The following is a 14,724-nucleotide window of genomic DNA, read 5'->3' on the forward strand; positions in this document are numbered from 1 at the left end:
TTTTTAACAGTAGATACTTCATGTGAGTAGAATCATTCAGTATTTGTCCTTTGTCATTGGCTTATTTTGCTTAACATAATGCCGTTCAGATTCATCAATATTATAGCATGTGACAGGATTTCCTTCTTTTTTAAGGCTTCATAATATTTCTTTGTTATGTATATACCACATTTTCTTTATCCACTCCTCTGCCAATGGACATTCAGATTGCTGTTATGAGTACTGCTGCAATGAACATGGATGTGCAAATATGTCTTTGAGATCCTGCTTTGAGAAATTTGTTTTTAATACTGAACTTTCATAAAATGAACAAAAGATTCAAAAAATTCAATCAACAAAGACTTACTAGAAAAACGGAATCACTGTAGTATGTTAAAGGCAAATACCTCTTGAGAATATGAGTCAATTTAAGCTTAGACTTGTTTGTAAATTAGATTTTAAAAAATAAATTAAAAAGAAGCTAAACTGATGAATACAGTTGACCCTTGAGTAACACATGTTTGAACTGTGCAGGTCCAGTTAAATGCAGATTTTTTTTTCAATAAGAACAATACAGTGCTGTAAATGTACTTTCTCTTCTTTATGACTTTAAAGCATTTTTTCTCTAACTTTTTTTTAAGAATATAGTATAGAATATATAAACATACAAAATAGGTGTCAATTGACTGTTTATATTATCAGTAAGGCTTCCAGTCAACCGTTGGCTATTAGTAGTTGAGTTTTTGGGGAGTCGAGAGTTATATGTAGATTTCTGACTATGTTAGAGTCAGCGCCTCTTGTTCAAAGGTCAACTACACACCAAAACCAGTATTTAACTGCAAATAATTTACAACAAATAATCTGCCTACAGACATCTAGACCATCACTGGTCTCATAAATAAAACCAAATCAAGAGTCTGTCTTGGATGGAAATATTTTATATAAAATGAGCTTTCAAAAAGCATAGTCAAACACAATCTATGAACAAGTATCCACTTATGCTACTTTTTAAAAAGCGGTTATAGTTTTATATTTACTCCTGTGTTGAACACAATATGTGATTAATGCAGTGTGAGTTTGATGTAGTAATTATATGGCAATAAACTTAGCTTGTCTGATTTGTTACAGTAGCTCGTAAAGTAAATATCCTCAGAAAAATGATTATATTAGATATACTAATAGTTAATAAACCTCATTAAAAAGCAACAATATTGGAACAATATATATACACAAAGTGTTTAAAGCTATATACTCTACTAAATCTTATTCATACATATACCAGAATTCAGCACAACTGATCTAAATATTAACAGTTTTGCATAGATATTTCTCAATATCAAAAGTCAATTATTTTTTAGGAAGGCTTTCTACATGCATAACTACCCTAATCTGCCTGTTAATAGAACTTAGTTCCATTAAAATAAACATCACAGAAATAAAACAATTTTTTAAAAACTTCTAGTGCTTATGGTAAAAATGCTAAATGATGAAACCAAGGAAAGTGGCATAGATCAGCTAATAAAAATAATTTTAGTCCCAATACTTACAAGATTTTACCCTATGACCTTGACATTCCATTATCCTTGTGCTCCATCTGCCTCCATAAATGAAATAGGCTATTCATACAAACTGAGACCAAAGAGTGAGAGTCATTTTGAAAATCAAATTGAAAAAAGTTAAGTTAGATCTCTGCCTCACATCATACACAAAAATAAGTTCAGTTCAATTAAGATGTAAAGGTAAAAAAAAAAAAAAACAGGACAACTAAGGTATTTTATTACCTTAGGGTAGGGACAACTTTTCTCAGCAAGCACAAAATATAGAAGCTATAAAGGCTGATGGATTTTACCACATAAAAACGTTTTATTAGTATAAAAGATACCCTAATGTTAGAAGATAAAGATTGGGAGAAAGTATTTAAAACATCTCAAAAGACAAAGGTTAGTGTCTATATTTTAAAAAGGGCTTCTACAAAGCTATCAAAACAAACAATCCAATAGAAAAATGGAAATAATATGCAAATAAGTGATACATAAAATTTTAAAATCTATGGCCAATAAACCAAAAATATTCCATCTCATTAGTAAGCAGAAAAGTGCAAATTAAAACAATAAAATATTAGGGGTGCCTGGTTGGCTCAGTCAATGGAACATATGACTTTTGATCTTAGAGTTTTGAGTTTAAGCCCCACACTGGGTAGAGAGATTATTTTAAAACAACAATGCACATACAATACTATTAGAGTGGCAAAAATTTAAGGATAATTTTATTGTCATCAAAGGTGAGGAGAAATAGGGATTCTCATACGGTATTGATAGAAAGGATCATGGGTATAGCTTCTTTAGAAGGCAATTTGCTAGCGGCTACCTCCATGTATAAAAATAAAATATACAGCCCAAACCAACAGTTCCATCTCTAGAAATTTATTCTATAGAAATATACCTATAAATAAAGATACAAAAATAAGGATGCTCAATGAAATATTATTTGTAATAATCAAAGAAGTAGAGACCACCAAAATATCTACTGGAGAAGAATGATTATAGTCCATCCATTCAACAAAATGTTCTGCAGATATTTAAGAGAATGAAATAGACTCTGAAAGATGCCAAATTAGAAAAGCAAGTCACAAAAAAAAAAAAAAAAAAAAAAAAAAGGAAAAGCAAGTCACGGAGCAGTGTGAAGAAAAGAGGCGAGAATGACCCCCGGACCGGCCAAAGCCTGCGTGCCGCCGCATCCCCGTGTCCAGCGCTTAAGTCCCGCCGCCGTTGCCACCATGCCCAAGAGAAAGGCTGAAGGGGATGCTAAAGGAGATAAAGCCAAGGTGAAGGATGAGCCGCAGAGAAGATCTGCAAGGTTATCTGCTAAACCTGCTCCTCCAAAGCCAGAGCCCAAGCCTAAAAAGGCCCCTGCAAAGAAGGGAGAGAAGGTACCCAAAGGGAAAAAGGGGAAAGTTGATGGTGGCAAGGATGGAAATAACCCTGCAGAAAATGGAGATGCCAAAACAGACCAGGCACAGAAAGCTGAAGGTGCTGGAGATGCCAAGTGAAGTGTGTGCATTTTTGATAACTGTGTACTTCTGGTGACTGTACAGTTTGAAATACTATTTTTTATCAAGTTTTATAAAAATGCAGAATTTTGTTTTACTTTTTTTTTAAGCTATGTTGTTAGCACACAGAACACTTCACTGTTGTTTTGGGGGAAGGCCATATGTCACTAATAGAATATCTCCGAAGCTAGATTGATAACAAGAAGGAAAAACACCTTCCTCTTCTAGTTTTGAGAAACTTCCTCTTGGCTCCCAGGAGGAGGGATTCCTTGATGTTGACACACATGAGCCACCTTGGTGGTGTGGAAAAACTAAAATTCATTTTTTTATGTCCTCTTCTTCCTTTCTGTCTTCAACATAGACTTGACTCCCTTAAACCCAGAGACCTGTTGGAACCTGATCCCATGAAATGGTTCCCAGTATGTCAGGCAATCTGCACTTTACGGTGTCACCACTGAGATGGCATCCCTCAAAAGAGTTCCTTTTTTTAGCTTGTGGATCTTCAGATTGATAATTCTGCCATTTTCATTTCATTTCCTGAAAGTCAGGGTCGGCTTGTGAAAAGTTGTTAAACAACATGCTAAATGTGAACTGTCAACCCTCACTCTAAACTTTCCCTGTTCAGAGCATCACATGAAGACTTCATTGGGTTTTATAGTGGCTTTCTGATTTTGGTAGTCCATTGAAGAAGGGAGTTTGAAAGTTGTTGTATACTGTTAACGATCGTCCGCTCATGTCCTGCCTGAAATACCATGATTGTTTATGAAAAGTATCTTTAACAAAGCTGGATACAGTTTGGCTTGGAAAAAAAAAAAAAAAAGCAAGTCACAGAAGAATTACACTGGGGAAAAAAAGAACCCTATTTAGTTGTTTTAAGACAGACAGAAAATGAGGTGCCTTGCTGGCTCAGCTGGTAGAGAGTGTAACTCTTGATCTAAGGGTTGTAAGTTCAGCCCTACATTGGGTATGAAGCCTACCTAATGAAAAATAAATAAATATAAAAAATAAAATAAAATATACAGAAAGTATTTACAAAGATTAGGGGGGGAAAAGGGTAAAAGAAGAGTCTCACTTTTATTTCTATATCTGTATTTACCACTTGAATGTTTTATGAAAAGCAAGTACACTTGCCCTTTGAACAACATGAGGGTTGGGGCACTGACTCCCCAGCACAGTTGAAAATCTGAAAATTATTTCTGACTCCCCCACAACTTAACTATGAATAGCCTGCTGTTGATTGGAAACCTTACTGATAACATAAACAGTCAATAAACACCTATTTTGTATGTTATATGTATTCTATACTGTATTCTTATAATAAAGTATGCTAGAGAAAAGAAAATGTTTTATTTTTTGTTTTGTTTTGAGTTTTTATTTAAATTTCAGTTAGTTAACATATATAGCGAAGGGGAGCCTGGGTGGCTCAATCAGTTGTTTCCGATTCCTGATCTCAGGATTGTGAGTTCAAGACCCATGTTGGGCTCCATGCTAGTGTGGATCCCATTTAAAAAAAAAAAAACAAGCAAAAAAACAAAAACCATAGTGTAATATTGGTTTCAAGAGTAGAATTTTGTGGGATCCCTGGGTGGTGCAGCGGTTTAGCGCCTGCCTTTGGCCCAGGGCGCGATCCTGGAGACCCAGGATTGAATCCCACATCGGGCTCCCGGTGCATGGAGCCTGCTTCTCCCTCTGCCTATGTCTCTGCCTCTCTCTCTCTGACTATCATAAATAAATAAAAATTTTAAAAAAAAAGAGTAGAATTTTGTGAAGAAAATGTTTTAAAATCATAAGGAAAAGAAAGTATATTTACGACACTCTATCATATTTGTCTGGGTCAATCAGAAAAGTGTCTGACTCTTGATCTTGGGGTTGTAAGTTTGAGCCCCATGTTGGGTGTAGAGATTACTAAAAATAAATAAACTTAAAAAAACATTCTGTGTGGGACACTTGGGTGGCTCAGCAGTTGAGCACCTGCCTTCCGCCAAGGTGTGATCCTGGAGTTGCAGATGGAGTCCCACATTGGGCTTCCTGCATGGAACCAGCTTCTCTCTCTGCTTATGTCTCTGCCTCTCTCTCTCTGTGTCTCTCATGAATAAATAAATAAAACCTTTAAAAAAATTCTGTATATAAATGGACTTGCACATTTCAAACCCACGTTGTTTAAGAGCCAATTGTATTATTTTTATAATTAAAAAAAAAAACAAAAGAGGGAATCCCTGGGTGGCTCAGTGGTTTAGCACCTGCCTTTGGCCCAGGGTGTGATCCTAGAGTCCTGGGATCGAGTCCCACATCAGGCTCCCTGCATGGAGCCTACTTCTCCCTCTGCCTGTGCTCTGCCTCTCTCTCCTCTGTGTCTTTCATGAATAAATAAATCTTAAAAAAAAAAAAAAAAAAAAAAAAGAATGAGTGGGCATTTCATAAGTCATTTGGCAATGTGTACACTTCCAGGACCTAGAATGTAGTATTCAGTTTCTAGGTGCTACTATCCAGGATTCAATCATCCTCTGCCAATTGCAGTTCTAAGATATCAAAAAAAAATAAAAATAAATAATAATAATCTTTTTATTTTTGTTGCCTCAAACAAAAGAACATATTGCCTTTGCTCCCACTCCCACAGAAGAGGTAGACAGGTCTATGGGAGGAGTCTAGTGAGAAGAGTCACTTCTGCTTTATCATTTCAATATATGACAGCAGACAAGGCCCAGGAAAACAAAAACAAAAACAAAACCAGAAACACAACAAAACAGGACTCTGCTATGAAAAGGCGGTATGAGACTCATGAAAACAAAACAAGGTAGGGACATAACGCACCACTGGCTGTCTGAAGCTCTCTAACAGAAGTACCATTTGTATAACATAAAACTTGTGGGAGAATCTGCCCCAGTGATGCTTTCTGAATACCTAAAGAGGCTGATCCAGGATAGGGGTTACTGGAGCAGGTTTTTAAAGATAAAGACTGGTTTGTTTGGGAAATGGATACCCTCTGGAGAACAGAACTTTCATCTGTGCTTTAAAAATAGGCTTAATGCCATTTTCATTGCTTCCCCCAACTCCCTCTTATCCATGAGACTTTGATCTTAATACCGGCACGGTTTTGTTAACCATAGTACTTTTCAGGAACACAGCTACCAAGGCTGGCAAAAGATTTGGGTTCAGGAGATATTAGAAAACACTTTAATGTCAGAAAGATACAGGTTCAAATCTTAACTTCCATTTCAAATTGCATTCCCATGGACAAGTTACCTACCATGATCTCTGAGTAAAATGGTACACTGTCAAAAATTAGAAGTAACAGACACAGCATCTAAGCAAAGTACTTTGTGCACAGAAAACCCTCATCAAATGGAAGCTATAATTTTTATATTATAAGACCTTTCACCAGAGTGTGGGGTTGGGGGAGTGGGCAAGAGGGAGAAAAACATCAACTGTTCCTTTAATTCCACCAGGACTAGATGTTTGGCATCCTACTTTGCTAAAGATGAACTGATTTCATAAGCCCATGTTGAATATAAGTGCATTTGACAGAATACAGCAAAGTTAGGATTTATATTGTAAGCTATTTTTAAAACTGCCTGGTTAGCAAATTAAACCAGCTGTGAAAATATCCTGGTTTCCATTCACAACAAATACAAGACAAACATTCTCCTTTAATGAACCTGGCCTCATGGCAGCACAGCATATTCTGCCTAATTCATTCCTAAGGGTTTTGGAGACATCATTTTCATAAGACAGACCAAAACTATACTATTTTCTAGGAAAAAAAGAAAAAAAAAGATGAGAAAGAGGAATTTCTTTCTACAGATTTTCCGTAAATTCCACAAATTGCTGTCCCATTTAGCTTAGGAGACTACTGTATGAATAAAAGATAGTAGTTATGTCAATACTTCAGGCCAGCCTTAACAGTGCTTCTTTTAAAAGTCTTCTTTAACCAGTCTTCTCTGCAACACAATTTTTCAAGTTCTGTGGCAAAGGGATGGAAAAAATCTGCTCATTGCCACTAAAAAGCTACTGAGGACTCCCACTTTCAGGTTTAAAACTGATCCCTCTTTAAGAAGTCAGGGGGAGACATCTTGAATTATTTAGAATGTTGGCTAAGTTATATTATTTATAATTCCCATTCCTTTAGGGAAACAATTTGTTATTTAAACAGGGAACAGAAGTATAAATAAATAAATGGAATAGAATTTCAGGAAGTACTATTCAAATAAATTCACACTTGGAATGTAGGGAAATAGTCTATTAATTTAGTGCACTTCATAAAGACAAAGGTAAGAAAAGAATATACCATTTTAAACTTTCTTTGGATATCAACCAGACTGAATTAGTTCAATTTGGAACATCCTGAGCCTTTAAAGCCTTTGCTAAAGTGTAACATAAATTTTGATTAGCCAAGTGTGAAAAACTACAAAGCCAACTTTCTTGTCCCTCCAGTTAGTTTGTCTATAAATAGAAGCAATGCATTAACAGCCACCAAAGCAACTGGTGAGTTCCACAACGTATACATCCTCTGCAAACATGCTCTCAGCATGTTTAACCAAAGTGCTTCTGAAGATCTGTAATAGGACCCTTTTTAAATAAACTGTGACTCACTGTTTGCTTTCTTCACCAGGAGGTGGAGTCTTGCCATGCCCTTCCATTACAAAATCCTCCTGTTCCACCTGCAAAGGTAAGTACCACAGGTCAGCAGCAGTAGTCAGTAACTAAGATGCAACTTACTCAAAGTTCCAGGGCCTGCCCTGTACAGAACCACATGGTCACCACACTATATTGCCTGGTACAGAAGCCTGGGCCAGTGGCTTTCAATCTCCAGGTTTGCTCAAGGCATTTCTCCCTGTGTAACTAGATTTGTGGAACAGAAAAGGAAGCGTGTTGACTTGCAATTCACATAATTGTAACAAAAAATTAAAATCCAGACTATAATAAAGAATTGCTATGACTCAGTAAGAAAAAGACAATGTACCAGAAATTTTTACAAAATAACTGAGTAGGAATTTTACTGAGAATACACAAATGAAAAGATGTTCAATCTTATGTCAACCAGGAAAATGCCAATCAAAACCACAAAGAGATGCCATTTCACAACTATCGGGTTGGCTAAAATGAAAAAGTTGGGCAATACCAAGTGTTGACAAGGACACAGAGGAATAGCGATGTTCATCTACTCCTGGTGGGAAGAAAAATTGGTACAACTACTTTTCAAAAGTTTGCCACTATCTGATACATTGGACTATGTGTTTATTGTACAAACTAGTGGTTGCACCTCTAGATGAATACTCTAGAGAAACTTTCACACATATTAAAAATATTTTTTCATAGATTTGTAACAAAAAAACAGCAAATATAAGCAGTAAAAGAAATATACTATGGTGTTTTCAGACAACAGAATACTCTTAGAAAGTGAATGAACTCTAGCTACACACTGCAACCTAGATCAGTTGCAAAAACACAATACTGGGTGAAAAACAAATCACAAAACAATACACACATGGTATAATTCCATGACACAATGTTCAAATATATACATTTTAAAACTACATATATGCATGTGTATATAGAGGTATATGTGTATACATACAGTTTTTTAAAAATGTATTTATAAATGAAATGACAAAAAATTTAGGCTAGTGATTGTCTTAGGAAGGGAGGAAGGGGATTCAATCAGGAAGGGGCACATGCTGGGTCCGGGGGTATGCCGGTGGTCTATTTCTTGGCCGATGTAGTAGGTATATGGGTGTTTGTTTTATAATTATTCTTAAAAAAAAGATTATATTTATTTGAGAGAGAGAGCATGCACACAGGTTGCAGGAAGGGGCAGAAAGAGAGGGGAGAAGCAGACTCCCCACTGAGCAGGGGGTGGTTTATAACTATTCTTTTAACTATGTATTTCTTTTCTATATGTATGGTTTATTTCTCAGTATTTATTTATTTCTCAGTATCAAGAAGGGAAAAAAAAGCATTTTACTATTCCAAATGGTTTATTGATCTAGAAAATCAGTGACAGAGATAGAGATACTCCACAAATGGGGATTGTCTGTCAATTCTATGAAAACTCTCCTAAAAGGCCTAACTTTAAAAAAATCAAGCAGATGTATTCAAGGAAATAGATAGGACTATTCTCAAGTTAGAAAAATAGTTATAGGGACTAATAATCTGGAAGACAGACAACAGTAACACAGACACATAAACCACAATGAAACCCAAAGTAAACAAAAGGCTTTCAAATTCTGTCTTCTCCACAGCCTTCATTTCTCAAGAATGCCAGAGAAGATGGGACAATCTTAAGAGGCTAAGTTTCAAAAAGGACAGAAAAAGTAGGAGGTGTTTGTCATTTCCATTAAAAAGAGAAAATGAAGGAAGCATACTCAAGAATAATTAAAGACACACACTGTGCATACTGTAAAATTCAAACCAGGTTTTGACTTTATTCTTAGGAACTTCCTGTCTCTGCAGCCTATGGGACTTGGCCAAGGAGAGAGAGGATTCTCTCATCCTAAATTATACTTAGACGTAAAAACTCTAGAAGAAAAAATAGGATTGTAGAGGGAAACTTAGGAGGACCTAGAGATGACCTGGTTGTATTACAAGAGCGAATACATATGTTTGTAAAAAAAATCACTGTGTTGTCCACTTTATGCACTTAACTATATAAATGTTATACCTTAATTAGGAAAAACACGTGACAAATTATTTAAGTTTGTCAAGCTTCTTGGAAGCTCAAGCGTCTATTTTCTTTTTTTTTTTTTTTTTTTTGTCAATCATTTTCTTTCTTTTTTTTTTTTTTTTTTTAATTTATGATAGTCACACGCAGAGAGAGAGAGAGACAGAGACACAGGCAGAGGGAGAAGCAGGCTCCATGCACTGGGAGCCCGACGTGGGATTCAATCCTGGGTCTCCAGGATCGCACCCTGGGCCAAAGGCAGGCGCCAAACCGCTGCGCCACCCAGGGATCCCTGTCAATCATTTTCTTAAAGACGAGAATGACTATTCTCTCATTTAATATGTATTCTAGAAATTTCTTGATTCTTCATCTTTTAAAAATTGTCTCCAATTAAAGAGCTCTAAAAAAAATGAGCTCGAAATTATGCACCTTTACCTCTACTTTGTAGTTTTTTTTGAAAAAAGCTTATCTATAATCAATTTCTTAGTAAGTACAATAAGGAAAAGAGGGCAGCCCCCGTGGCTCAGTGGTTTAGTGCCGCCTGCAGCCCAGGGTGTGATCCTAGAGACCCCAGATCGAATCCCACATCAGGCTCCCTGCATGGAGTCTGGTTCTCCCTCTGCCTGTGTCTCTGCCCCTCTCTCCTCTCTGTGTATTCTCATGAATAAATAAATAAAATCTTTAAAAAATAATAATAATAACAAAAAGATTGAAGAACCCACACCTTTGACAATCTCCTCTACATGGGTTTCCTATCTTTAACTCCAGCCCCCATGTTATCCATATGAGTCTTCTCCACTTGGATGGCCCAATAAGTTCCAAGATGAAACATCTTTATCCTCAAATTTCCTCTCCTTTTTTTTATCCCCTGCCTCTGCAAATGGTACCATCGTTCATTAAATCCCCAAACAGGAAACGTATACAGATATGCCCCACTTTTCAAAAGTTTGTGTTACATCATTTTGCTTTTACAAAAGACCTACATTAATACCTATTTTTGCTAATGAAAAAGAAAACATCTGAATTTTCACTTTTACAAAAAAAAAAAAAAAAGGCAAAAAGCAAAACACCTCTCCACATTGGTTTTGCAGCCAGCCATTATAGAGGCAGCAAGCATCCTAAGCAGCAAGAGCATCACCACTCATCTTCTTCCTTAGTACTACACTTAGCATCTCAGCATCCAGTCTCCAGTTTTGAACTCTGTGAGCGTCTGTGCTTTATCTTGAGTCATTTTGTGCATCCGTTAACAGGATGTGTCTTAAAGTATCGAAAAAACCTAAGAGAGGTTATTTTCTGGGTTTGGGAATGCTCCAAGATTTTTCCATATAAAAAAAATGGTCATTGTTTCTTGGTTTTATGCAACATTTGGACTTATGAAAGATTTCATAGGAAAGCTCTGCTTTCAGATAGTGGGGGGAACCTGTCATCACACAAGAATCCAAGGTTCCCTTCTTAACCCCACATCCTATTAATCACCAAGTACTGTGGCTTTTACCTCTTAAATAGCTCTCACATCCAGCACCCTTTCTTTTCTCTTTAACTGCCATAGTTAAAAGCCAGCTTCTCTAAATCTCACTACTACAAAAGCCTTCTCTTTGGTCTTTGTGCTTCCAGGTCCCATCTCATTTTATTTTATTTATTATTTTTTTAAGATTTTATTTATTTATTCATGACAGACACAGAGAGAGTGAGAGGCAGAGACACAGGCAGAGGGAGAAGCAGGCTCCATGCAGGGAGCCTGATGTGGGACTTGATCCCAGATCTCCAAGATCACACCCTGGGCTGAAGGCAGCGCTAAACCGCTGGGCCACTAGGGCTGCCCTCCGTCTCATTTTAATATATCCTCATCCTCCAAACCACTTCCATCAAGTGGCCTTTGTAAATTCTTCAGTGGCACTCCATCACCTACTCTGGGGGATAAAAGTTCAGTTCATTTGTCTAAAGTAATCTTTTCATCTGCCTCTGCCTCACCCACTCTGAACCCCTGGTTGGAGGCAGAAAACTCCTTAACAGCCCCTCTCCCCCATGCACTTACATATACTGTTCGCATCGCCTAGAAGCTCTGGTCTTCTGCCCACATACAGTTCAAATTCCTACTCATTTCTGTAAGTGTCAATTCAAATGCCTTTTCCCAAAAGACACCATTCCCTGCAGGAGGGTTCACAACTTTTCTCAGTCTCCATCACTTCAGAAGGCAATAAAAATGGTCCAGAAAGATCACTACTCCTTGTTGCCACCTCCTGTTTTTCTCACGTCCCACTTCTGGTCCCTTCACATCCTTTTTTTTCCTACAAATTTCACGAACATTTTTGGACTTAACTTGATGATCTCTGCTACCTCTCCTCCTCGACCTCATCTGCAGGAGTTTCAAGATTGTTTTTTTTAAGCAGGCCCCATGCCCAGCATGGAGCTCACGCGGGGCTTGAACTCACAACCCTGAGATCAAGACCTAAGCTGACATCAAGAGCTAGAAGCTTAACCCACTGAGCCACCCAGGTGCCTGCCTCCATTACCATTCATTCATTCAACAAACATTTACTTAGCACGTATTACACGCTAGGTGCAGATAGTCACTGCCCTCAAAAAGCTTGCAGCTTAGTGTGAAAGACAAACAGTCAATTACCAGCACCGTATGGTGACAGATGGTAGCTACACTTGTGGTGAGTACAGTAGCATAAAGCCCAGACTTGTGGAAACACCTGAAACTAACACTGTCTGTCAACTATACTCCAATTAAAAAAAATATGATCACACACTGGGAGAAAGCAATGCAAGGACACAGGAAGGGCGCTTGACCCAGTCAGACCAACGCCACGCAGAGTGACTCTCCTTTTTCCTATTTCAGCGAGGCACCGAGTAGGACCCAAGCTGCTCCACACCAAGGTCCTTCCATTCTGAAATACGATTTGCTCAACACCAACTTGTTGTTTTTTTATTTTATTTTATTTTATTTATTTATTCATGAGACACAAAGAGAGAGGCAGAGACACGGGCAGAGGGAGAAGCAGGCTCCATGCAGGGAGCCCGACATGGGACTCGATCCTGGGACTCCTAGACAACGCCCTGGGCCAAAGGCAGCCACTAAACCACTGAGCCACCCAGGGATCCACAAAACAAACTTGTTTTGAAGATACTTCTGTCCTACCAATCTCTTACCTCTTTCTCTTCTGCTCAGGGAATACAGAGCATAGCTGGAGAGAGTTACAAAACTGGTTCCTTTTCAACCATCTGCCAATTAACATCCATTCAATGCTCACAAGCTAGCACCTGGACTGGAAGGCCCTTCTTCATCCTGTCTGTCTGGTGAACTTCTACTCAGCCTTCAAACACCGGTTCAATAGTTACTTTTTCTAGGAGGCATTTTTGACTACTAGCACTTCCTCCTGGGAACCTCCCAAGGTGCTCCTTCCCACTTATCCTGCAAGGCCCAGCAAGCAGCTGTGATCCTTTGTTCATCCATTTCCCCTCTGCTGGTGAGCCTTGGAGAGAAACAATGTAATCCTTGTGCATCCCAGAATCTAACACAACCCTTCTTGTTGGCCATTCATTCCACATACCTTCTGAATGCCTTTTGTGTGCTAAGCACAGGGTTGAGTAACTGAATGAATGTCTGACCTACACCACATTCTTCACTCATTCATTCTATACTTTCCTCCCTCTCCTCTGAGATTATAAGCCCATGCGTGAGGCATCCTCCCTAGCCTGTTCTTTCTGAAGATTATCCTGAAAGCCTATCCCACACAATGCCCCTGGTTTTCTCTTGTCTGGATTATGTAGAGAATCTGCATCTTCACCCATTTTCTCCACTCTACTGTTCTGCCAGGCTCCTCTTACCACTTGTATTCTAAATGCATGACCTATATACCACATCACCTTCTCTGGGGCATTACTGTCTAAGGAAATCTTTCTTCCTTTCCAATAAATCCATCCTCTCAACCGACAAATACTTTATAATCTCTTCTGTGGGGCTGGGTGGCTCAGTCAGTTGAGCGTCTACCTTTGGCTCAGGCCTCGATCTCCGGGTCCTGGGATCAAGAGGCCTCCATCAGCTCCCTGCTCCATGGAGAGCCTGCTTCTCCCTCTTCCTCTGCCCCTTCCCCTGGCTTATGCTCTTTCTTTCCCAGGAGAGGGAGAAGCAGACTCTCCACTAAGCAGGGAGCCCAATGCAGGGCTTGATCCCAGGACCCTGAGATCATGACCTGAGCTGAAGGCAGATGCTTAACCAACTGAGCCACCCCAGCACCCGATATGATTTTAAAAGTCAAATAATAACACCAGGCTTATAAACAAAAATAGCACTCTCTCTGCTGCCACCATACCCCACCCCCCACCAGGGACCTCTCTTTCCCCATCCACCCAATGTAAGTCACCATATTTGTTTAAATCAATATTCAGTGCTAATAGTGCTGTTACTAAGTAAATAATAGATACAGCTGAATCATACGGAATAGCATAATTAAATTCGCTTTTCGTGTACAATTTTTTTTTCCCCCTGGAACTAACAATTACTACTTTCTCTTCTTATACTTTCTTTCAATTTGAGGGTAGGGGGGTTTAGAATTTATTATGCATATTTCACTAATTCATCCTCAAACTCTCCAACAGAGCTGTAAATCTCCGCTTAATAAATTCAAACACTTCAGGTAATCTATCAATTTCATTCCAGTCTTGGAGACATTCCTCAGGGGTTTTCTCCTGTTCCAGTCTAGATTGTTTGCTCTCTAGGCCACTAAAGAGCTGACACTTTGCCAGGCATGTCTTTTCCCCTTCATCTCTGAAATTCCTGGCTTTCTTTCCTACCCTGGAGCATCTGTTCCCCAGATCCTTTGTCTTCTTTTATGGTTTACTCTCTGGTTAAGGTGGCACATATATTCCAGTGATCTCCTGATAAAAGGTATATAGGAAATAAATTTTTTGAGTTCTTGAATGACTAAACTGTCCTTATTTTATCCATATATATAATTGACATACAAAACTGTTTTTTTTACCCAAACACATATTTTCAAATTAGAATTCTTAATAAATTAAAGTTACCTAT

At 38.1% G+C, this 14,724-nt stretch overlaps 1 protein-coding gene and 1 pseudogene across 6 annotated transcripts in view; one reads left to right on the plus strand and one right to left on the minus strand.

The window, feature by feature from the left end:
- TNRC6B (trinucleotide repeat containing adaptor 6B) overlaps positions 1-14,724 on the minus strand; it is a 255,544-nt gene that overhangs the window by 150,333 nt on the left and 90,487 nt on the right. For 4 of the 6 annotated variants that reach the window (XM_077914417.1, XM_077914433.1, XM_077914423.1 and 1 more), the window contains exon 4: positions 7,619-7,686. In XM_077914417.1, coding sequence (XP_077770543.1) covers positions 7,619-7,686 — 68 coding nt within the window. Of the gene's footprint in view, positions 1-7,618; positions 7,687-14,724 lie in introns of those variants that run through there. The other 2 variants (XM_077914428.1, XM_077914431.1) reach the window with 2 other exon arrangements.
- On the plus strand, positions 2,672-3,125 carry LOC144323670 (non-histone chromosomal protein HMG-17 pseudogene; annotated as a pseudogene).

Source organism: Canis aureus, chromosome 11 (assembly GCF_053574225.1).
Source record: "Canis aureus isolate CA01 chromosome 11, VMU_Caureus_v.1.0, whole genome shotgun sequence".
Taxonomy (NCBI): domain Eukaryota; kingdom Metazoa; phylum Chordata; class Mammalia; order Carnivora; family Canidae; genus Canis; species Canis aureus.